At 37.1% G+C, this 26,308-nt stretch overlaps 1 protein-coding gene across 1 annotated transcript in view; it reads right to left on the bottom strand.

Annotated features, from left to right (window-relative positions):
• The window catches only part of LOC144214730 (CUB and sushi domain-containing protein 3-like), a 170,253-nt gene that overhangs the window by 115,003 nt on the left and 28,942 nt on the right, over positions 1-26,308 (bottom strand). Inside the window, exons 2-3 of the mRNA XM_077743354.1 lie at positions 18,018-18,240; positions 1,306-1,418 (exon numbers count right to left, since the gene is read on the bottom strand). Coding sequence (XP_077599480.1) covers positions 1,306-1,418; positions 18,018-18,240 — 336 coding nt within the window. The remainder of the gene's footprint in view (positions 1-1,305; positions 1,419-18,017; positions 18,241-26,308) is intronic.

The raw sequence follows: 26,308 nt of genomic DNA on the forward strand, positions 1-26,308 counted from the left end.
TTGCATTTGAGTATCAGTCGCAAATATGAAATAAAGTGCAACTTAAAGCCCAGAAAATATGGTATTTCATTAACATTACTCTAGCATTTCAAATAGTAGACTAACCTTTGGCTGCAATATTTATCTTTATATGTATTTTGGAGGGCTCAAATTATTTAGAAAAATATATTGTAATATTATAAACGTGTACGATTGAAAATAAGGCTATATTTTCCCCCTAAAAACATTGATTTATCATTATTTTGACCATGCTAGAAACACAAAGTGTCAGACATAACATTTTAAAATGCCAAATTATATCTGAAACATGTCCAGTGTGTGGATAACAGGGGGATTACATGCTGCGGAAATGAACCTGCCAAAAATAATCCATGTTGAATCATGCCGCACGTGTGTAGCTCTCCTCCGGGAACATTATAGGACCTTGCATATGGTGGCAAATGCATAAATAAACAACGGAGGAATATTCAGACGATTCCCTGGGAAGTTCTCCGCTAGACCAAACACTTTCCATTGCACAATCAACATATTACTCGTTTTGATGTGTTCCCATTTGGAGGAATTTTGGCTGCTATCTACGTACATGGGTCAAATGGGCGGGTTAAATTTTTAGGCAAACATTTTAGTTAATTTGTGGTAATCTCATTCGAAAAAATATAAGTAGAAGTAGAAAACCAATGTAAAATTGCACGTTAAAACTGAACTAAGTCAACTTCGATTTTACGTAGTATAATAAAGTGACACAATTATGACTACCCCTACATAACATGTTAATTGTTTAGGTAGTTTTGTTTGTTTCCATGAACCCAATGATTTTGGTGCTCATGCGAATGAATGGCGTCTTGTCAGAAACTGGTTTCATCTGGGAAAAAAGTCCTACTTTTGGGTCAGATTGGTCTACTTTTTATAACCCGACACGATCATTCACAATGCAGGTTAGACTTGACAGCTGCTCACTGTGTGAAAGGAATTAAAGTGTCACCCGTGACACGTTGGAAACTGAACATGTCAAATTCCTGGAGAACTTTTCTTCAAGTCTCTCAAAGGAGAAACGTAGGAAACATTGACAAAGACATCTTGGAATGTGAACACAATGTCTCAGGGGTTACTATGGTAGCTATATTTTGAGGTAAAACACATTCAAATGATTAAAATATATATATATTTGAATACTTTTTTAATAAAGTTGACTTGACCAAAGAGCATAGAAGGTCTTGTCAATATTGAAGGGTTTAGTTTTGCGGTAAATATGTGCAGAAATACTGCATATTCGAGTAGTAGTACAGTGTTCTGACATATTCTTACCTTCATAGGTGAGCTTGAAGCCGTGTGCAGAGACGGCAAAGTCGCTTGTCAGTCTCAAAGAGAAAACATTCCCAGTGCTTGTGACTGGTGGAGGCACCTGGAACCCAGTAAGCCTGCAAAAACAAAAAAAAACAGGCACATAAGTCAACAAAATACTCATTCGAGAGTGTAAAAACTGACTAATTCATGACAAAAAATTGAAATAAGCATATAGAAACAGTCTAGGTTTTGTGACTATTTTTTTTTCTTTCAGAAATCTGCAAAACGCAGAGAAGCGAGGAGTGGTTTCCATGAAAAAAAAATAGCTGCAAACATAAATGCATTTTCCAGGAAATCATCTCTGCTAGTTTGATTACAGCAATTTTTGTGTTTGCTTCTTGAATTCAAGCCTTGGAGGCATAAAATAAACCACCCCATTATTTGAAAATACATTTAAATTTAAAAATAAAGGAGGAGCAAAGCTAGGCTTGGTTGTGGGAGAGTGAAATGGCAATAAAAGCCCACCAGTGGGTGAGGGGTTCTTCAATAAATCATCCCACAAGATTAAAGTCAATAGAGATGTGAACCTGCAGTGGTGTTTGATATAGAAGCAGGAAAATAACTAAAAGGGCCACAAAGCCAACTCTGTATTGGAGGAAATAGCTGCTCAAACCGACCAGGTTTTGGCGGTTTTAATTCTTTTTTGGCCAAAAAACAGGGTATCAATACAAAATAATATGCAGGGTGTGACCTAAAGTAAAATATTGTATGTTTCCCCCTCAAAAAAATAATCAAAATTCAAATTAATCCAAAGGAAATGTATAAATTGAAGTAAGACCTAAAACATAACGAGTCTGCAGATGAAAAAAATATGTAGATATTTACAATAATAAAATAAAGTATAAGGTTTCTTTCATAAAGAAAATAACAAAAAAATCTACTAAAATGTAGAAAAACATAAAATAGTGAATTATTTTATCTAATCATAAACAATAGGATACCAAAAACAATATAAATATTATAGAACAACACTAAAAAATGAAATAAAAACAAAAAACTCCTAATAAATAACAGAAAAATGTAAATAATCCCCAAAACAAAACACAAAATGATAACCCATAGAAAGAAAGTAAACTATATAATTTGTTCTTTCCACTGGTCAAAAGAAGTTTGTTTTAACAGCCGCCCAAAGATAGCAAACATAGATCATAATCCAAAAAGCACTTGAGTTGAAGCATCTCCAAAGAGCTATTTTAAAACATTTACTTTACAACATGTAGTGGCTGTTTACTTTGGAGCCATTGACCTATCCTTGCACCCGTCGTCCTCCTCAATACGCTTTTTCATCTTTTATACCCCCAGTCTATTTATTTGATGCCTCAACAAACAAGAGTAAGTGTCTCCTCCATCTTTTACGCGTCATGCTGATATCGTCCAGTATCCCCTGCTTGTGAAAAGGCACACTTTTCATTTTTATGGTAGATGTATTATTGCGGCACACTATTAGCCACGCCGTTACGTTTTAGTGACATCTGATTACATCCCAGCGATACTGGGATGCTGGATTCTGCCGCCTCAGGAATATTGGGCTTTGTTCTTGTTGTTTTCTTTCTACAAAAGCAATAGATTTTGCATAAAAAGGCTCATTTCGATGTAAAAATCTGTCATGTGATGTATATTATGGTTAAAGGTTTGAGCATGCAGTCCCACTAATGCAATTGTAAGCCTACTTTTCTCTTTTATACTTGCACTTAAATGTCACTTTATCACGGTAGGGGGGAAGTAGGAATTGATTTTTCTTTGCATAATTTGAAATATGAATAGGTTCTATACGGAGGATAAAGAAATGTGGAAATACATTGAAAGCAATGCAAACTGCACTTCAGAAAAAGTATTTCAATGTATAGGATAATGTCATTGCATAAACTACTTCAGGGTACAACATACAGAACTCAACAGTAGGAATGGGCACTTAAAAAACACATTTTCTAGGTATTTTCTTGCATTCTAACACTGGAAACCATGACGACCAAACTGCTAAGTGCCATCCATGAGTAAACAATGTGCTTATATTGGCTATTATACTTAAAGATGTGAAAATGGTCAGACAGCAGGTCCTCCATGACACCCAATCATCCAAACTTTACTTTCAGAAGCATAAAACACAACTGTAGTTAGTAATTATGGCTATTTTGCCTGAGAGCTTATCGATTGGTTAACAAGCACCTTTTCTCAACTGTTAATTGCTATTTTACAACATGTTTCAACCTCATTTTAATCTTCTAGCGATTGCTTCTGACTTTTTTTTTTAAATATATATTCACTGCGGCAATCCACTCCATTCAAACATCTTTTTTATCGCTTGACATTAATTCTGCAGCTCGACAAACATAGGTTTTCCTCATTGGGGGCCATTAAATGGTGTATTTTGTCGTTTTTCCTGACAAATGTCTGCTTCTGTTATTTCATGACGTTTCATCATGCGGTATCTCGTTAGCATTCATATAATCATCAGATAAACTCTGTTTGACACAAGAGCCAGAGTACACACGCTTAAGAGGAGGGGAGGTCCAGGGGGGTCACAATTGTTCAGGTTGGCTGCAAAAGACAAGGGCAAAACTATTCTTTTTCTGTCTCGTTCTAATATTATAATCAATAAACAATCGCATAAGTCATTTGGAGATGCAAAACACGCATGTGCGTTCACATAATCATTTGTCAGGTCATGTGTTTAATACTTGACTAGTAAATCAGTCCTTAACCAACCATAATAAACAATGTATTTGGACATGGACATTTTAAATCAGTATATTTTGCAAATAATCCGACATCCATTTGGGATTCGATGGAGTGATTCCACTCCGCATAGGATGCAAGGCACTCCAACAGGGGTGATGTGGGGGGGCCGGGTGGGTTCGGACAGCATTAACCTAGCTGTCAGCCCCAAAGGTTTAGGAAAGAACATGTTGTGACTCAGACTGACAAGTAGTGATGGAAGTTAAACACCCAAAGAGAGCCTTTACTTGTCTAGCCATGCATTTTCTATTAATCTGTAGAATAAATAGTCATTTTGGACTAAATTTTACTCAAAACTACATTGGAAGACTGATTTTTTTGCAGTAAAATAACTATACCAGACTAATTCTGAACCACCATGACACAATACATTTACCCTTTTCCCTATACAGCATCTCAACATAAGTATCAACAGGTAGAACACCATCACACCTGAATCTCCTCCACCATCCTCCATGTGCAAACTTGATTTTCCTAACAGTATTTCCAACTCCATTCATAAACAGCAGCCCTGAACTATTTAATAATAAATACTGTGTACCTTTGCCTTTCCCACAACCTCCTTCCCTGGTTTAAACAAGCCAGATAGTTAGTGACTACTGACCCCCCACTCCCAGAGCTAAAGCTTGTTTAGGCTTCAGGCTATCCCATCGCTTACTATTACACTTGACGGCGTGGGGCAGGGGACACACATCAGCACATGGAGAGGAAAAAAAGACACGCGCATGCATCCACACAGAAAGCACGAGGAAAAATAACACAAATGGACATGCGTGCCGGTGCCCGCACACACCTGTGCCGGGTAGATAGGCCGAGACAGATTGCATGCCTCCGCTGGCATTCAAAGGGGAGGTGTCAGGGGCTGACAGCGACTTAAAGGTACAGTCGTTAGAGAGAAATATGAGCCGGAGGGGAGGAAAGCGAAGATTAGATATGGTGCCGAGAGAAAGAGGGAGCACGCGAGAGAAGAAATATGATGGCGAGGGATTAAACACGCGTGGCAGACACACGTGGGAGGTCACAAACTCGACAGTAGTAAAAGACTCTCATATACAACGCATCTGCAGGGGAATGTTGGAGAATTGGACGAAAGATTGCTGTGGTGTTGCAAAGAATGGAGGGTTAAGAAGACATAAGATGATAATAGAATATGTATGATATGCTCATGGAAATAAAATGCATGTACCACTATTGACTTAAGTCTCATGATAGGCCATAATAGCGAAAATTCATCAGATGTCAAAACATTTTGAAGGTAGCGCTATGCTCTCTGCACCATGTAGAATTGAAAAATAATGTTTATAGTCCGTTAGGTGCTGCCCTTAAATCGCCAGCTTGATGAAACACTGATCCTTTGCAAAGCGGCTATTCAAATATTATCAAAAGACGAATATTTTACAACTTTTTTGGGCTTTTCAACTCCAAAAACATTTCATTTGTCAAGTAAAAATATTCATAGTAAAAATAGGAATGATCTAAAAAAGCTAATATCAGTATTTTGGATGGGAAATGGTCTCCACGACATAAGAAAAATACCTTCATATACTAAGTGTTTTTTTCTCCATTAGCATAAATCATCCCAAACAAGCCACATCTTTAACAAAAAAAGGGTACATAATACATCTATCTCCGTAAAGCATCAGCACAGAATGTCTTTCTCCCTCTGTAATATTTAATTATGTTCAATCTTTCAATTTTGTGACAGCCTCTCTAAGCTTTTCAGGTGAATTTCAAATGGAAACCTTCCTACCAAAGCCCCAAAAAATCCAATGCAGTCTGTTAATCCTTTGTGTTTGTGTCTTTTTTGCAGTCAAGTGCACATCGCCTGGGGTAATAACTACCTCTTTGACTTGTCACCGACAACACAGCGGCACTAAACATTAGTCCCGCCCATGTATAAACACACACACACATCCACCCAAAGGCCCTTTTTTTTGCCCACATCTTTACACATGACACAGATGTACATCCCAAAAGAGAAGTGTTATGTATCAGAGGATGCTGTTGATGTCTTCAAAAAGCAAACACTAAATCCAAACCGGAGACAGCATTCCAATCTAAAATGCTGCATGGAAATGTAAACATTGACCTTGGGAATGGCAGATAGCTTAATCAGGAAAGGTGGCCATATATATTCCCTGGCTTGGTGTCATGAATCACTTTTACTTAGGATGTCCTTCCAAGTCCGGTTTCGGGCGGTAGCGTGGCGCAAAGTGGAGCAAATCGGAGTGGACGCTTTTACAATGTTGAGCGTGATGAATGGCCATGCCGCAACTACCTCAACTCCCACTATATACCGCCTTGGAGATGCAGTTTTTTGCTGTTTTTTTTTAAGGTTTAAACAGACGTTTTATTATGTGAGGGAAAATATAGCTGGCAACTAACAAAGTATAATTACGGGTAAAGTGAATTCATTTTGTTTAAAGATAAATGCTGAAAATGTGCAAGGACTGAGAATGATGTTTTACTTAATTGTGGAAGGGGAATAAACAGTTTCTCACCATTTTAGTTGTAGTTTAATGGTGCCTAAAAAAAACCATTTAGAATGCGGAATAACAATTCCATGCATATATAACTAGATATCTCGACTCTTTACGATGTAAAAACTGTTCATTTGTCAACATGTGTTAACAATGATGGAAAATTCAAAACAGAGCAATAAAGTCAACTGTAGTGGTCCTTAATAATAAAAATTGGGGGTCTTTTAAAGTGGAAATAATAGGAATAGGGGTCAGATAAAAGGACTATAACCGCAAAGCATTAATGATGATGAAAACAGATTCAGACAAGCAAGACATTCAACATCCTTATTTTGCCCATTCTGCTCAAATCCGACTTATTTTTGACATCCGAAAAGCGATAATAAAAATATCATAAAAGCAAATGATTCAACCTTGCAATTTTTTCTGACATTTAAAAGGAATCGGTAGTGTGAGGATTATTAAATCATCCGAAAAGTTTGACATTGTTGTTTCCGCGAATTACTTGTGGTGAATGCGTCGTGATTTGTGTATAATTGTATTTGTTTTGAGTACACTGTGATACTTTGACCACCTCTGAAAGCAGAGATTGCTCTCCGAGGCCGACTGTTTGCAAAACGCTCCATTCATACTCCGATTAAATAAAACCGGTGACACGGACAGACGGCGAATTAAAAGGAAGAAAACGCATGGCCCTCCAGAGGTAACTGAATGATCAGACGATTACCAGACTGACACCCGTGATGAGTTTTGGCCTTAACCCTTGGATGCTATCGGCCCAATCACATGCCTACGAGGGGTTTGGGAACAGATGTAATGGATATCGCTATTATCAGAGGAGCCAATGGCGCCATATTGTTAGGAAAAGTCGCCTTTTCAATCCAAATCAAGACTAGATGACCATTGAACTTTATTCATTAACTGCAGGCCTTCCATTTCAAATGGATTGGACGCCTCATTGTGATAAACTCATTTGAATTCTGAGAAAGATGACAAAAGTTTCATGAATGGAGGTTTATCGAGAAAAAAATAATGAAGAAAAACGCTATTTTCAAGAGTCAACATCCGCAGTTAGACTACCGGTACTTGTTATGGGTAAAAACAGGTGATATTCAAGGACTAATGGAAAAAAATAATATAATTTTTATGTTAACATGTCATGTCGATGTTGCTAAGCTTGTTATTGCCTTGAGTTATTAATAAAAACGTGGCATTTTGAATATCTCCTGCCGTCTGTTGCATCATGCTATTTAAAATAAAGATAAATGTCAGCTATTTGAATTAAAGAAGTTCTTGAATAACATCTCTTTTGTTCCTCTTCCTTTTATATACCATTAAATTGCTTCAATGAAGGGGAAAAGATGAAAAATGCTCATTTTTACATTCAAAAGAACATTGGAGTTCACACTAGATTCACTTATAAAGCTGCTTTTATGCTTTATGATTATATTTAATGTTTTAAAATGGATATACTGCAGAGATTCTTGTTTTTGAGTGACCGTAATCTGCCATAATGGTGTAAACCATAAATGGCATAGCATGAATAAGCATGTGAACATTGCACTCTGCAAGCCATGTTGTTAAATTGTAATGAGCGGAAGGGGAAATAACGCATAAAGTCACTTGTTAAAGTGGATTGTGGCATTTATAGTGTTAATGTAGCAGTCATTTCGGTCTATTTAAGAAAAAAAATTAACAATGCTGTTGTTTGTCTTGGTGTAAATGCATTGCAATTTTCCTGGCTTTTTATATTCCAAAATGAGGGGTCCTTCAAAGATGAACTTGTATCTCATCACTAGCAATTTGGATCATACAAACCAGACAGATGGAGGACACCGAACTGCAAAAGACTGAATTTGAAGCGCCATAGAGTGTGGGCGAAGAGAACATGTGAAGATTAACCATAAAAAAAGGGAACTAATAACTCCACAAGGTCAGTGCTTGACCAAATGCCAAAAGCTCTATCTTTTTGGATTCATGTCTGCCAACAACAAATGCATCAATACAACAATTCTACTTCATTCAAATTCCGTTTAGTCATTTTTACCCTTTTTGCCCTCAACGCCGTCTCCTTATACGAACTTCTATGGTTGCTGAAATATCTATGCTCGAATAATTTTATTTTACTGAGTGTTTGCCTTCAGCAAAGACATTTGAACCACATTTTAACATCCTGTTTTAATGTTTAAAAACATGAGCCTGGCATTCACTACTGCATACTAATCATAACACACTCACACACTTGCATGCACAAATACTCCAAAAAAAACATATTAATGTGGCGCTAATAACATTTTAAGATTCCAGGGATAACAATGATCATTACGAAACAATAACATACCCACACAACCACCCACACACGTCATGGTCCAGTGAGAAAACACAGTCTATAATGGTCAAGTGACAGATGGTGATTAATTGATATGTCAACAAAAGGCGCCATGTCTATGCGTTAAGGTCAAGACAAACTCTTTTTAATTGAATTCTTGTATTTGTGTCTACGAGGATAATGGAAGCGAGCACTAGAGCAGAGAGGAACACACGTCGTGGTCCCGTTTGGCTTTTTTTGTTTTCCCGCATCGGAACGTCTGCTCCATTGGTCGCCAGTGCCGAGTTTCAACGTCATTAGGCCGCCGACACAAAATCTTTCAGCACGGTTGTACTCGGAAATATGTTCGCACACCTGAGCGATTAACCAGGCTTTAAGAGTGATGTTTTACTAAAAATCTCTCTCCGCTAATTAGGATGGCATTAGGGAAGTGTTACCTTTCCAGGATTTAGTCGCATTTGGATTAGAAAAAGGACACTGCAATTAGCAAAGGAACTATATATAACATCCAAAGTATTATTTTTGAGAGACTATATAATGATTTTGCTATATAGCATTATGTTGATTGAAGAATAGTACGATTTGGATAAATTGAGATTTAAGTCATCTTTTTTCCAGGCTTATTTTACAAATGTATGTAAAGTTATGGCGGAACAAAACAAAACAAATTGAAAGAAGACAGCATAACGCAATTAAGTTGTGCTGTAATCAAACTGGCTTAAACTTGGAAGGAATAAAAAACAAAGCATATTCTTTTTCTAAAATGTCACAATGAGAGAACAATTGCATTTTGGGTAACATTTGAATTATTGCTTCTACCGACTTTAGAAAAAAAGTGAAGGAAAACAACAGCAAGTAGAAATGAATATCAAAAACAGAATCTTGAGGTGGAGGCAGGCGCATAGTTGGTTTGTTTTGTTTTTTTAAGCAAAATTACTTTTTTTATACTGAACACTGACACTGAACACCCAAATTTAAAAGAAAGCAAAGAAATTAATAGATTAATTAAGATGGTGGACAGTAGAGAATGTGGCAACCTCGACATACGATTGAGTCACCCGTATTTGTGAGTCACACGCTTAGGAAAGAATTTCACATCAACATCAACGCGCGGGAACCTCAGGCTTCAACGCAGTTGTCTTTCAATAACGAGACAGGCGCGTCGATCCGTGCCCACGCGGCTCACCGCTAAACACCCGGTGGGAAGTCGGGTGGGCGTGAGGCTAGAAAAAAAGAACGCTGAATGGAAAAAGGAAAAAGAAAAACCCTGCTGTTTCTTTATGAGAGAGAAGGAAAAAAATGCGGAAAATCTCTTTTTCCACCTTCCTGATATTCGTCTTTTTGACAAGATTATATACTAACGGTGATATACCATGACAGCCTGTTCCCCCCCAAAAAAATATGGAAATCTACTTATACATTTAAACCAAACGCTGCCTCTTCTAGAGACACATTTCCAGTACCGAGTCAAAAACATACTGACGCCCAATTTTACATTCAACAAATATATATCAAAACGCCTTGAAGGAAAGACAAAGTACAGAGAATTAAATTAAAAAAACACTGCTACATTTGGTAAATCCCAAATAAAAATAACCAAGACATAAAAAAAGCATCTTATAATGTAAAATATGACAAGTTCTCCACACTTGAGATACTTGCAGATTAAAGGCTGAAGTACAGCAGACTAAAGGCTGAAGTACACCAGGAAAATAAACTAAATTTCCTCTAGTAAACCAGCCCAAGTAGTCAGGAAAAAACAACCAACCAGGAGAGGGTGTACTGAAAAAGCAAAAACAACATTACAAATCTACCAGAAGGTTAACCACAGCAAAATCCAAGACAGAGAGAGCCATAAACAATTCATATTTTCAATTCTTATTCATTGAGAGCCATACTCAGAATTAACTGGAAGTAAAAGTACATGAAAACGGGTGCATTTTTACTCATTTCACTGCCTTTAAAGTCACGACAGTCTCATAATTATGTTGACAAACTTGTTACCCTGATGCTAATCAATGGGATGCATGCATGCATACAGAAATGCTTAAAAAAACTGGAAGATTAAAGCAACTCTAGACATAGTGTCCAGATTTCAGCTCTCAGTTTAGCGGAGAGCCATAAGCACCCATCAAAAAGAGCCACATGTGGCTCCCGAGCCATAGGCTCCCTACCCCTATGTTAAACATATACATTTTTCCGACATTGCTCCCTTGTCGACTATCCTCGGCCTTACCTCGGTTCGACCCCCACCTACACTTGTCAGGAGGCTCTCCAAAACATCTGTGCTCATCCTCCAATAAGAATGGAGGTATAGGCCAACTCTATGGCTCATCAAAGTGACCCCTCCCGAGGGAAAGAACACGCCTGACACCTGGGTGACGACCCACACGGGGGTTTCTGAGCATCTCCCGGCTAATGGGAAGCTTGAGGGGATTACCAGTCTAGCCGTTGGGATTACTGGGGACGCTGAACACGGGGACAAAAAGACACACTGGCAAGTATATTTACTAGACGGGGAAAGTCATCCAAGACATATTGGTTGGCTGGTTGGCTGATTCTTGAGCATTTAGTAAAAGCATCTCGTCAGGGATCTGTCACCAAGGTAGGTCGGTATTTTCGCTTGAAAACCTCTAAAAAAAACTAACATTGTAAGACAAGGCGTCCAACAAGTGTTTGCCTGTTCCTTTACGCCATTATGTAAAGTTGGAGATACATATTTATGAACGTGGAAAAGTGGGTACTTATCTTTGCCCTTCAAAAGGTACGACGAGCTATGCCAAAAAACTCTTAAGATCTGCCATTCATGATTCAGTGTGAGGAACATTATGCAGTGATTTTATTCGGGAAATGTAATTCCTAATTTCAGTTTTTCGGGCAGGATTTTTTACATTCAAAATACTTCACTTTAGATCCTATGCTTGTCAGAAGAAGTACAGAGAGCAAAAAGTACTAGTGCGGATAGATTAGTTTTTGAATTTTTGTCATTTTCGAGGTCATTTCAGGTCATTTTTGGAATTGATTTTTTTTAAACTTCAAAACATAATTATTCAATTGTAACAGCGGCTCAAGGCTAACACACAATTATAATTCGAGGTTGACTCAAATTTAATAGACAATCACACAAAAGCATCTGTTCTGTTTGAAAGATTTTTTTGACTAAATATTTTTTGACCCAATCTAACCGTCTACCTATCAATAAAAAGAATAAAGAGTCTCATAGACAATAGCAACCCGTAATCAATTCCCGATAAACGTTAAAAAAAAGCGTGACAATGGTTCAATACGTCTTTCAATACTTTGAATTCCGTTCTTTGGTGATTATAAATGTAATCTGCGCTTGAAGGAAGCGAGGGCCGTTTATCGCCCCGCCAATGAATGGCGTTGACAAAATGATTCGAAACATGCGTAATAATAGAGAGGGGCGATGGATGAGTCCGTTTCAGGTGCTGACAGAGACTCTGCACAGAATGATATAAGATAATGGAGCCCAAGTGATAAGTTCAACACATACAATGCAATAACTCAAATATCTCATTTTTTACAGCAAGAGATAGGAAATCCCAGACTAGACGCTGTACAGTCTAACAAAGAAAGTGATTTCCTAAATGTACATTGACAGTTCAGGAAATTCCTGTTTTACGTTTCACTTACTTTCGCTAAAATAAATAAAATTCACTGCATCAACCTGCTCAGTGGTTTATTCCACAAAAATCTAATAGAATGTGTACTCAGGTAAGACTTATACACAGTATCTTCGTTATACTCCTTTCAAATGTTATGGCACTATTTATATCCAAAGTACAGCGAAATAGGAGTAAAATTTCAAAGGTTGATCTTTTATCTAAAATGATATTTTGACTCAAACACCGTCAATGTCTAAGTTCTCCAAAACATGGTTCACCATCCCATAAAGCATTACAATTGATTTTTAAGGTTTCCGCTCCTGCACAAAAGGGATGACGCAGGTCAAGTAAGTCCAGAAAAAAATAAACATACAAGTAAAGCAGCTTCTTATCTCTTCTCTTCCATCTTGGTAACCCAAAGGCAAAGTTGTGTGGATCTTTAAGACGAATACATAAACACAATAGTGGCACAAATGAACGCAAGCACACACACACAAACAAACAACCACACACACCTCTTACCCTCCTGCAGGGCAGAACTGATGCGGCAGGAGATGAAATATGACAACCTCAGGGGTAAACACACCTCCATTAGAACTCCACATAGACACATTTACTATACTGCTGCATACACACTGCACGCACGCCCCCCAAATATATTGAGCTGACATCAAAAGTGCTTTTATGACCCTAGTATTTGTGCATTATAGTTTCCGTCTTCATCCATTTGAATGTGATATATGTGATATATGTGGTATATGTAGTATATGTAGTATATGCAGTAAATGCAGTATGTGCAGTATGTGCAGTATGTGTAGTATGTGTAGAATGTGTAGAATGTGTAGAATGTGTAGTATGTGTAGTATGTGTAGTATGTGTAGTATGTGTAGAATGTGTAGAATGTGTAGTATGTGTAGTATGTGTAGTATGTGTAGTATGTGTAGTATGTGTAGTATGTGTAGTATGTGTAGTATGTGTAGTATGTGTAGTATGTGTAGTATGTTAGTATGTGTAGTATGTGTAGTATGTGTAGTATGTGTAGTATGTGTAGTATGTGTAGTATGTGTAGTATGTGTAGTATGTGTAGTATGTGTAGTATGTGTAGTATGTGTAGTATGTGTAGTATATGTAGTATATGTAGTATATGTAGTATATTTGTATGTGTATATATGTATATATGTATAGTATGTGTATATGTATATGTATATGTATATATGTATAGTATGTGTATATGTATATGTATAGTATGTGTATATGTATATGTATAGTATGTGTATATGTATATGTATAGTATGTGTATATGTATATGTATAGTATGTGTATATGTATATGTATAGTATGTGTATATGTATATGTATAGTATGTGTATATGTATATGTATAGTATGTGTATATGTATATGTACGTGTATGTGTATATGCATATATATATTGTAAACACAAACACACAATGTGTACTGTGTTGCGTCTATCTGATTGACATCTGCATGTCCTCCAGCAGAGGAAAGAAAAGAGTGACTTATGCAGTGTAAAGAGGGCACTATAGAAGATTACAGACAACAAAGCGGGTCAAGACCAGAACACACAAGAACCACCTTGGATGGCAACACATAATACAAAGGTGTGGAACAGCATGCAATTCACTTCAAGAGTGAAAACGATCACCGGTTTGACTTACCATCACAGTAAATAACCATATTGAAAACTGCCACCTGCAGTATAAGATTGAGTTGGACGAAGATAGTGGCAAAGAAGTCAGTGTATTCGGGTGAAAACTTGATATTTTGGCTCGTTGAAAGAATAATAAGGCTTGCAAAGGTTCGGAAAAACATGCTTTTTCGGAAAACTAGTTTCACCAAGATGAAATATGTCTAAAAAAAATGTCTCCAAGCAATAATGGTAAACTCCATGGACAGCACCCTTATGAGGTAATTTGCTCAAATGATTCCCAATGAAGAGCATGTTGAGTAGACATAAGGACCAGGTGGAAGTGTCCAGCTGTTTCCCCTCCACATTCAAATATGTAATTTTTCATGTGAATAAATCTCCATGAAACTACAAGGCAGTACTCACTTTTCCTGCTTAAAAGGATAAAGAAAACCGGAGTAATAGCGAAATAACCACCTGCTAAATTGTAAGCTGAGACTGAAATCAAAGCTTTAGTTGTGTTTAACAACACTGAAGTGCAATTTGTGACAAAACCACCGAGTTTCATAAAATAATAATAAAGACAAAGTGTGCATGAAGACATTAGCTAAGGTGAAAATGTATTGACTTGCATTGGCTCATCAGACTGCGGCGACAAAACAATACAGAGGCTTGAAATCGAAACAAAGCACAAACATTATATTCCCATTAGAAGTCCATTGAGTGAAAATGCTCATAATAAATCACATTAGACAAGCAGCCTAAACTCTCTTCACCTTCTTCACCCCAAATGCAATCATTCTTTGGATTGCAGTGTTTCTGTTTCCCCTCCAAAGTGGAGGTTGAGCCACCAAAGCGTAATTGAAGACACACATCACCAGATCTTAACTTAACTCTCCCCTCACCGACAATCTCATCTTTAGCCCCCAATAACCTTGTCGTTCACCTTCTGACCCACCTAAAGACATATGACCTACACTCCGACATATATCTCGCATTGATTGCTTTTCTCGGGGCGCAGAAGTTGGTATTTTTGTTTTGTTTTCTCCGTGTTCTGGCCACAATTGTACTCCTCATTGCCAAGTGGATGGCATAGCGTCACACTGAGTTCCCAGAAAGACTCGCAATGGCGATAATGAACTGACGACAAGCAGAGGTGCGCGTCTAAAATCAGCGATGCGGTTAAATCAAGACGAAATGCTTCCCGGAGTACATTTTCGAGATGAATTATTAAAGCTTTTTGTGGTACTGACTCAAGTAAATGAGCAATTTTGCAAAAAAACGAACCACAGGATATCTTTTTAGTTAACATTCTTGATGGTTTTAAACATACAAACTTTGTCTGGGTCATTTTTTTAAGCTAAATTTCCAGCTACTTTGACTTTTTGGCGATTATTGACGGCGCTGGACTTAAGAATCATCAACAAATGACGGTGGTAATATGCCAATTATTGTAAAATCTATGTTTATAAATTCACAGATGAGATATATTTTCTTTTATATTCTTTGTAGTTCTTTAAAGTAATATTTGATTAGACAAGAGTGTGTCCAGGCCACATCCAGCTGGAAACTCGGCGTTATTGACTGGCCAATATGCTCGCCGACAGTCATAGCAGACGCCGTAAACACATTTCCAAAGATTCCTGAATGAGACGCGATGGATCGAAGCCAATCAGACGCCAAACACAGGTCTGGGCTTGCATCAGGGCCGCTTGAGATTAGCCCCTTATGTATTGATTTGGCGCTGACAAAAAATAAATATCAACGTTTACTGCACGCAAACACGTACATTGATTGCATGTTTTCCACGTGTCGAACTCTCATTTTGGAGAATAAAAAGATTACATTGTTTTTTTCATGCAAAAGTCATAATTGCATGACAAATTGCATCAAAATCATCTTGTTAAAATATGATTTTGACAAATAAAATAGGCAAAAAGCAGTTGCTTAAAGTCAGATAATTACAGAAAATTAATACAATTATGTTTCCATGAAGAGGATTTTTGCGCAAAGCAATAATTAATAAGTAACAACTGTTTGCTTAATTATTTTTCTCAGTGAAAAATGGCAATTTAAATAGAAATCTAAATGTCCATTTTTTGTTGAGGATGATTTTACAATTTGGTTCATTTTCCAGACTTGTTTTGTGCAAGCCAAAAAGATCAATTTGTCGGCAAAGCATAAACCAAAATACAAACGAGTTTCTGGTTAAATCAAATCACAACCGCAAAGACGTTCAGTAGGAAGAAAAATGCTGAAAACCTTATGCAAATGTGTCAGTCTGAATTTGCATGAAACATGAGCGAAAGCATCATCCTTCCTGTCAAGCCCATGAGAGGCTCATATGTGCAACATTTTTCTACAGTCCCATGAATACATGCATGGCTAACTCTACGTAACTTTCCCCCACTTCCATAACCAAAAACAGCACCGAAAACAAACAGAAAACCAATGTGAATTGCCACATCCTTGAATGAGCGCTTGTCAAAATAGCTCGACGTTGCCGCTCTGTGGGCCGCGCAGATTTTTTCACATAAAATCAACGGCTGTCAGCGGGCCAACTTGGAACTGCTCTACGGAACATGTGGCACAAGCGAGGTGCCCTTTAATTCATTATGAAGACTTGTAATTAGAACAAATTATAGTGTTTGAAGTGAATACATGTCGAGCTGAGGAGGAATCTCCAGTGTGCTTTGCTAATAAATATGACTAAAATGGCTAAGATTTCACTCACAATCAATGTTCTCTCTAAAAAATTGACTTCTCTGCGCAGCAGCAATCATATGTCGCGCAGTAAATAAAATCCAAACTAGTCAAGATGTGTATATGGGCCAAAAACTAAGCTGTACTGTAATTGTTTACGTCTTCCAGAGGGAAAAAGTTAATACATCTCGTTTTTTTCATAGTATTTTAGCATAATTTACATATTTACCACAATGGCCGTCTGTTTTTTATTACTTTATTTAGTTTAGCCGATTTAATTTTCCTATAATTAGACTTAGATTAGATTCCCAACGTTAAAAATATGCAGTATTTATGTACTGCATGTGTGAGGTACAAAAAGACTGGTTTATATAACATTACTCCTTCTGTGGTGACATTTTCATGCAAAAAAATGCCTTCTAATGGTTTCTTAATGCAGCGCCTGCATAATTTTTGCACACAAAATCGACATCAGTCACGCCATTAAATGGCCAATTAGGCCTGGAAGAAATCATATGTATATGCTAAAATATGAAAAGATCAGTATTCACTCGATACTGCAATTGCAAAGTGTGAAAACTGGAAAAATGTGCAAAAAACACTGCAAGTTTGAGAGTACTAAAAATCAGAGTGTATTTCACTTTGGCTTCCCTTTTAACTGCTTTTTTGTCTCCCTGGGCATCCCGAAACCAACTCCCATATCCACCACCGTTTCATTGTTGGCGTCTTCACACGTTTTTGAACAATAAACACATTTTTTGATTGCCAATGCCTATTGCGTCAGCCTTCTAACGAATACGAGCCAAAGCGTCCCATGGCGTGAGGACTGCTTTCCAGCAAACGATGGAGAGGACTCATTTGCATCTCTTGATGACCTAAATCGCTTCCCCTCATCTCAAAAGCACGTCTCGCCAAATCTCACTAAATAAATTCGACCTTTGCGTGGACCCCTTTCGACTGTTAATTCGACACACTGGCAAGAAAACTCCAAAAAAAACAGCTTCTACTTAAAATAGAAAAGAAGTTCGCAATTAAGATCTGATATAGATTTGAAGTCTACGACCTACCAATGAACTTTTAGCCGCCATCTGCACTCTATGTTTCAATCCAGTTGTTATACCAAGAAATGTACTTCAAGTTTTTTTTTGGCCTACCTGGTTCTGAAGTTGGCCGGGTGTGGGTGTCCGTCGTACAAGGACAAAAAGTCGTACTCCTCTTCGATGGCAAACGACAAGAAGATGAGCTGGATGCGGCTACTTTCCTCCCCAACGATGACCCAAGTGCAGTTGGCGCCATTGGGGTAGCCGTAGGGGAATCCCGGCGATTCGATACTGCCGTTTCGGCCCTTCAGGGTACCGCCACAAGTATAGATAAAACCTGTAAGAGAGACAAGAAGAAAATTTCAAGTCTAATGGCTGTTTTTTTTCCATTGGAAACACCATTTTGGAATAAAACAGTAATGTTTTTAGGGTTTGGGGTGTTGTCTAAATCCTTACAAAATATATATGGTAAAAATAAATATGCATTCGTTATAGATGTATCTCAAAAAACATTTGGAAATATAGAGTATACAGCAGGAAAATAATAATAACATTAAATAAATTGATCTAAAATATACCACTAAAAATAAAGAAGTCGTAAAGTATAGAAATTTAAATAAAATGGAAAGTGTAGACAATTTAAAAAGGCATTTTAAAAAAGATTATTTTGTATGTAATTCACTATATGACAGTATAGTTATGAACTGGGACAGAATGAAATAAATAAATCTTTAAATGAATACTTAAATGTGTCATTAAGAAATGAAAATGCCAGCTCATTTACTGTAAAAACATACATCATTATTTCATGTGCACATGTGCAGCACTTGATTAATTTATTTTATCTGTCCAACTCCTAATCATCAAAGTCAATGTGCGGTACTAACACCTGATTGGTTACCCAGTAGTAGTCTGCTTATTGGCTGCTGAAAACTTTCCGTTTAATACGTATCAGTTCACTTTTTTTCACCATATTCTTCTCAGAGGTGCACATGATATTTTCTCTTATTGAAATGGATAATATTTCAAGAACAAGGTACAAGAGTTAAAGCTGTGAGCAGTGATGAACGGGCCGGGCCGCCTTCTCGCCCCCTTTTTTTTCCCCACAGTGAATCCATCAAACCGCAACGCCGTACTCCGCCCACGTGAGACAGCAAAGACAGGAAAAACTTTGCAATTTATCTCTCTAAGATAGATAGTTTGGTTTGTGTCTCATTTCAGCAAAAGTCTGGAGTCGGATTTCATCAACCTAAGAGCACTCAAGCGTATGCTAAACAGTGAATTGTCTTCTTGAGACCAGTCAATAATTTCCTATTGATTTCGGTAGTGTACTTTCTACTTTTCCAAAGGAAAACCTACAAAACAATTCAGTCATCTGAAGAAAATCCAACGTGGTTTCTTCATCCGAGCTGTACTCAGTCCTAATAACATCAAAAAAGAAGAAGACAGCAGCTTTTTTTGTGTTTTTTTTCCGTCTCCTTTTCCCTTCGCTGTGTTTAACGATACGCTTGGGAGAATTTGGTGACAAGTCCATCAGGGCTTCATCCAAACTTAATAGATTAAAAGATGTCTTGGTCCGAGATGAAGTGAAGTCATTAAATTGGATATAAAGGGCTGAATAAGGAACAGTTGGAGCGCAGAGTAAACTTGCCACCCGGTTGTTACACCCATCTGTGACGTGTGTCCCTTTTTGCTAAAATAATACAAAAAAGCAAGGGATTTAAAAGTCATCGCTCCGAACGAGGAGAGGAAAAGAGCATGAAGAGGACACAGTGGTAAAAGAGATTTCTAATTATGCTGACTGCTAGACCGAAACTGACAGTGCTCCTCAATACGCATGCACAAAATAAACCAAAATAAACGCTGCACACAGCTACAAATAACAACTCACAGGATATAATTGTCCTCGCCCGTCTGAACCCATCACTCATAACGTCATCTCTTCTATCAGTAACCTCAATTCACCTTGTTTGGTGACCTTTCACCCCAAAAGAGAAGATCAGACCAGCGATGAAAATTTGACATATGGGCCGGGTCAGAACAAGATACGATACAAATAAAAAAGTGCATCCGTTAACAGTACATATGAAAATTAAACAAGAAAAAAGGACTAGAATAATAACATACTCATCACTCATTAAAGTAAAAAGTATAAAGTACAAAGTAAAGCAAAAAGGAATGTATTAAGAAATATAATCAAGGGAATTGGTCCCTCGTACTTCAGTCTATTGTGACTGTCCTCCAGAAGATTTATACAATGGGACTAAATGGCAAACTGTTGGCGGGTTGCAGAGAATGTAATCGTAAGTACGAGTGCTAATGAGGAATTGAGGACTTTTCTGGAAAAGAGTGTCTGCTCAGCAAAAAAGAAATAAAAAATCTAAGAAAGAGGAAGCCAAGAGAGGGAAATAATGGTGTGTGAACTGAGTGGATTTAATGAATTCCATGGTAATAAAGCCATTTAGAAAAGCTCAGATGGTGATGACTTAACACATATAGGTGAAGAGCCTGAAGGAAAAACATGTTTCTTTGTGTTAAATTCTCAGAATATTAAATTATAGTTGACAGCACTTCACTAAGAGGAAAAAAAGGCTACAAAAAAACATCATTGATAATCACAGCAGTGATAATGGGTAGTAAATATAGCATCTATGGGCGTAAATAGAAGGTAAAATATGCAGTTTTTTTCTTCAAATCCATATGTTTTGTTCATCAATGATGAATCAAAAAGTTGGTAAAATTGTGTTCAAATTAAACTGTTGTTGTTGAGTTTGAGAAAAAAATCCGAAGATTACTTTTGACTTAAAAAATACAAATAAACTGGAAAAGAGTTGAGTCAGTTAAGCCAACAAAATAATTTTTTATCTTAAACTGAAAGAATCTGGTTTCCTTCCATTTTTGATCCAATCACAGATCATTCAAAGGACTATCCCTAAAAAAAAGATGACTTCAAAGATAGAGATTAACCTGCTATCCCACCATTCTCGAATGGGTATTACGTAGCTACAAACTAACATGAGGCCAGCGACTAAAAGCGTAACAACAAGGCGAAGCAAAAGCCTTAAGACCATCACAATGCATACACTTCCAGCAGAAAAATCGATTACTCGGCCTGTCATTTTCCACAGTGTGTTGTAATGCCGTGATCAATAAGCTCATTTGAGGGGAAAAAAAACACAAACATTGTTGGACCATTGTGAGGATGCCAATCCATTCACTTTGTTTGTCTTTGCCTTTCATTTACCAACATTGCCTTTGTCTCATTGGGGTTCAGATCGGAGAATTCTGTATGTTATTTGTATTTTTTTTTTGTTGATCCAGGGTAAAAATCATAAAAATGTCAAAAGCCAATCCAGATGAAAATGTAAGAGTCACAAAAAGACCCACAGGGAAGCGAAAGCGACTGGTCGCCGCTGGGGTTTGTCAAAGAACGCAAATCCACCCAAGAATTAGACGAGTTCCGTCAAATCGGCGGTCTGGACTATACCCTGGAGTGATGGAAGCTAAATAAGGGAAATGCCTAGAGAGAGCAAGACAGAGGGAACCCACCAGGCTGAAAATCAATTTGTCGGGCTGTCAATCATCGGTGGGCAAAAGGGAACGTGAATATAAATGAGGGGCATAGAGAAAGGGGAAAAAATACCAAGAGTACTGGGAATGAAATTGGGGCAAAGTTGATTGAGACAGAAACGTTGGAATTATGACTGACTGCAATAGAAAGAGACGTGATCCGATAAGAAAGCTCCTAATTGGCTGACTGGCCTTTGTAATGACTCGGAATGCAAAGTTTTTGCACAGTCAGGTGGACAAATATGAATTTTGCCAATTTCTTTTGAGCACAGTCTTCATTTACGTATCATCTAGACATTCGGTCCAATTCCACATCATGGAATTGAAGAGATATCCTAATAGCGTTGAATGACCATTTAGGGCTAATGAGAACGAGGCACACCAATTGAGCAAATGCACTATTTGAATAATAATAAGCTGTAATGTCCTCTTTTATCAGTAGGCTGGCCTTTTCCATAATGGCGGCTGGTTAAATGCTTCACTTTGGCAAGGACAACTCTTTACGTCAGCTGAAAGAAACTTTTGGTCCCTGTTAAGCATGTTTGAGTTTGTTTGTGTGTTCATAAAAAAAGATGAATTGTATAAGCCATGACAGCAATTGCCAGGTATTGAATTTTTGATTGATTTCATTAGCAAACAATTTGGGCCGGACTCACACATCGCTTTTATGTTCATGTTGACTTTTGTGTTTGTTTTTATGGTACACCGCTTAACGATTGTCTCGCAAAGGAACATTACACATGGCTTTTGATTGATTGTATGTTGCCATGGTAACTATTTTGAAGGAAGATCCAATCTACATTGGTTTGAGATGTTCTATTTTTTTTGCATCACTGTACTATTAATATCCAAAGTATCAATTTGGCATCGTGTGATCATTTTATGCTAATAAATTGTGTAAATAGGTTGAAAGAGCATTAAAACCTACCCTGAATTAAACCCCATAGAACACATTTAGATTATCATGAAGCAAAACCTCAACTAAAAAGTACAAAAATATTTTCCGGAAATTATTTTCTAACATTTGGTGCCTTAAAAAGTTCCATTTCCAACTAACTAATACAAATAATCATTAAAAAAAACACCATGTGTATAATCATTTGTAAAATAGCGTGAATTTATAATAAGAAACACAAAATCCAAAGTCATACATGACCTATTTCCACCCAAAAACCTTGAAAAAAATGATAAAAACAAGCGAACAAGTCTGACATTGAAACAAAGCTCCATTCAATGAAAGCATAAAGCAATTTCTTTTGCACTACTCTTGTAAATATATAATATCCCAACATCTGTTTGAGTCAGGGGAAGACAACTTAGCTGTATTTCCCTCTTTGGCATCTATGGGAGTTTCAAACAGTGGTTAGCGTATGGTTCATCCAGGTGGTTATTTATCCCCCCCAAAAAAGTGCGCTTTCACATTAACAAAAGGTATTAAACCCCACATATTTCCCCTCCTCATTTGTCTCTTCTATAATGGCAGGCTTGAAGCTGCTTTAATGACTCACAAACACATACACACACACACACAAAAACACACTTGCTCTCATTACGCTTTTCAGAGACAGAGCCTTGCTTAAAAAACAAAAAGAAGCTCCATTAGGAGCTGAACAGTCATTAGAAATACAACAATCCCTTCTGTCCTAAATATGCTGGATTCAAGTCAACTTTTTTCTGTTTTTTTTTTTTTTTTCCTATTTTGCACCAGGAATGATTTAATGATTGCATGGTTCCAAATCATATTTTGTCTCCATTATTTTTTTAAAGACAGTCATTAACTTAAGGGACAAAAATGCATGATGCGGTTATAATTTTATATTTTAAAATGGCTATCAGGCTTCATGGTTTCATCCTAGAAGCAAAAATGAAAATATATTGTTTGTCTTTCTCCTTACTAGCCTCAATAATTCTGAATATCATTTAATTATTAGGATTTATTGCAATTTAAATTACTGATTTGATTGTGGTGAGTCTGTTTTATTTCAGCTTAAAGCTCAAAATTGAACATTAACCCAAAGGTCAACATTTAAACTAATTCACATGTCACGACTAAAGAAAATACACTTCACTATTGAGGGAAAAAAAATAAAAATGAAGAACGTAGGGACGAATTAGATTACATTCCTGCTCTTTTTTTTTTTTTTTTTTTGGTCGTTTGGAAATAAAAGTGGAAAAGAGCTAGTTGTCAAATACACTGGCACAAAATACTCAGCATGCATGGTTCTACTCAGCGGGAGAGAAGCAAACCTCATAAAGTGAACCACTTTACAGGCCAATATTAGATTCAGTTGCCATCCAACGACTAATGCTCGCTTGACTATTTGTTTTTTTTTTTAGTGGAGAGGTCTGCAGCACAAACCAGACTTCATTTCCATATCGTCCTCCAAATGCGTTTTTACGTTTCATACCAATTTAGTCAATAGTCTCTCCAAAAAGGCAAAACATGCCTTGAATAAAGATGAAATGCACATACACCCAAAGAATGGACACATAATAATTGAAGTTGTGGGCAAGTTTTGAGAAAAAAATACATTCTCGGACATCCTTTGACAAGGAAAAGCCAATAAGAAACTATTAAAAAGCCAAAATTGAAAGTTATTGGATGCTTAACAAGATGGGAATCAATAGCTGTTATTCAACAAAACAAGTGGACCACAATAATAGACTTGCTTGTCCTAAACTTCATTCAAAATCCAGATAAAATTGGCAAAAACTATTATTTTTGTACTTTTATTCTGTTAGTGATGTGTTGTATTATTATTTTTCACAATGCAGAGTGAAAGAGCAAAAATTGTTTCTTATTATATCTCCATTTTGTGTCATTTTGCCGTTCTTAGCGAAGGTTAAATATAATGAAAAATAATTTCCAACATATGTGAGAAATAACGATGACTCATTCCCATTCCCACATGCACCATAGTTAAGGATTAGCACCTCTTTTTACACAAAAAAAGGTAATACAACAGTCTTATTGTCATTATAAATCTATTTATAGCAACAACACAATCCAAAACCGCCATTTCACAGCTCCCAATTTCCGAATCCGCCTCAACAAACCTTAGCTTAGCCTTCTCATACAGTAAAGCATCATGGGTAAAAATAAAAAATCCTGATTCCTTTTCCATCGGATATCAATAACGTCAAATCTGTGTAATGAGCTTCCGACGGGCAGCGGTAACTCAATCCAATTCCGTCCATAGAATTGTTCATTTTCATTACGGCGCCCCCCCGACTCATCAAGCGTGTCTGTGTCATAACTAATTGTTAAGACGCGTTTGTCTTGGGGGGGGGCTCGGCTTCTTATGGATTAATCATCACCTTGAAAGAATCTATTGCCGGTCTCGACTCGCTAATCAGTCACTGTTGCCGTACTGTTGTTGTGCAGATGTAGTATCTATGGATAAATCTATGGATGCCAACCAATAGAGTCAATGCGATGCACCAATTAAGGCAAGATGCTGCGGTGGCTTTAGGAGTACAGAAATAATTTCATAGCTGATTTATCACTGCTTTTTAACATACTATGATTGATATTTCTCTGTTATTGAGTGAACAATATAGCTTCTGTTAATTAATTACAAAGTGGCACGTACTTGAGACTAGACATGTAAGGGGGCAAAGGGTCGCAATTGTAATTACTACACTTTATGGACTTGTGGTCCATGTGGTTTGCGCATCGGTTTCAAAGTTGTGAGGTTCGATCCCGGGTTGGGTGTTAGTAAGAAGAGTTTGCATAATTTCCCAGGGCTTGTGTGGGTTTTTTCAGTGTACTCTGGTTTCTAAAACATGCAGTGTAGACTGGTTGAATGCTTTCAATTGCCCTTAGCTCTGATTGGTTGTTTTGTCCCCTTCTACCCTGCGATTGGCTGACCATTAATTCATGATATATAATGCCTACTACCCCTAGTTAGCTGGGATAAGCTCCAGCACCCCCTACAAGGATAATTGACTTGGAAAATGAACAAATTAATGATTGTTGTCGTTTTTCTTTCACACTCCCCAAACTACCAATTGATAATCACAAGTCCATATTAAATAAATAGCGTTATTGGCGTGCAAAATATTCCTTATACATCCTAGTTTCAAAATAGTTGCCTAAAATTGCATTTTCCCCAAATAGATACACTGACAGCTTTGCCCCAAACTATGGCTCTCCTTTTATTTTGTATTCTTATAACTCCACTTTTATTTGACATGTGATTCCTCATAAAATTGCTTGTTATCAAATATTGGACATTACCATTACACATTCATGGGAAATCACATCAAGATAGACACATTGTTCACTTTTTTTTGTTTTTTTTACTGCTTCTGAGTCAATTTGAACTATCATAACACTACGCGCATCCAATCTGGCAAGTGCCAAGCCTTTTTTTTGGAAAGCATTTGCGGTCTTTTTCCCACATTCTTTCAATTCATTGCCAGTTTTTTTTTTTCATGCAGCAGAACTAGATATTAAATCACAGCAAGAAAAAAAAAGTACGAAGTAGATTATGCCGAGCGCATTTTCAACCTAATTATCCTTTTCACTTGCCAACGCTAAAGGACGATGATGGAGGAGTATAAATTGAATAAAATTGGAAGAAAATGTGTTTCTGGATGAAGTATCATTCAGAGTTTATTCGCACCATTTGCATGTCAATGAATGTTTCTTTTAAAGTATCCAAACAAGATTGCTAAATAGTTTTCTGTTGAGTGCTAAGTAAGTCTTTGAAATAAATAAGGTCAAACCGTTTTACTTTTACTCGTGTTTGGCTATGTTAGCATGATAAATGTCAAGTGGCTTGAATTATTGCCGGAACAAAATGTCACCCCTGCATGCAAACAACTAAAAT

This window comes from Stigmatopora nigra, chromosome 21, assembly GCF_051989575.1.
Source record: "Stigmatopora nigra isolate UIUO_SnigA chromosome 21, RoL_Snig_1.1, whole genome shotgun sequence".
Classification (NCBI taxonomy): Eukaryota; Metazoa; Chordata; class Actinopteri; order Syngnathiformes; family Syngnathidae; genus Stigmatopora; species Stigmatopora nigra.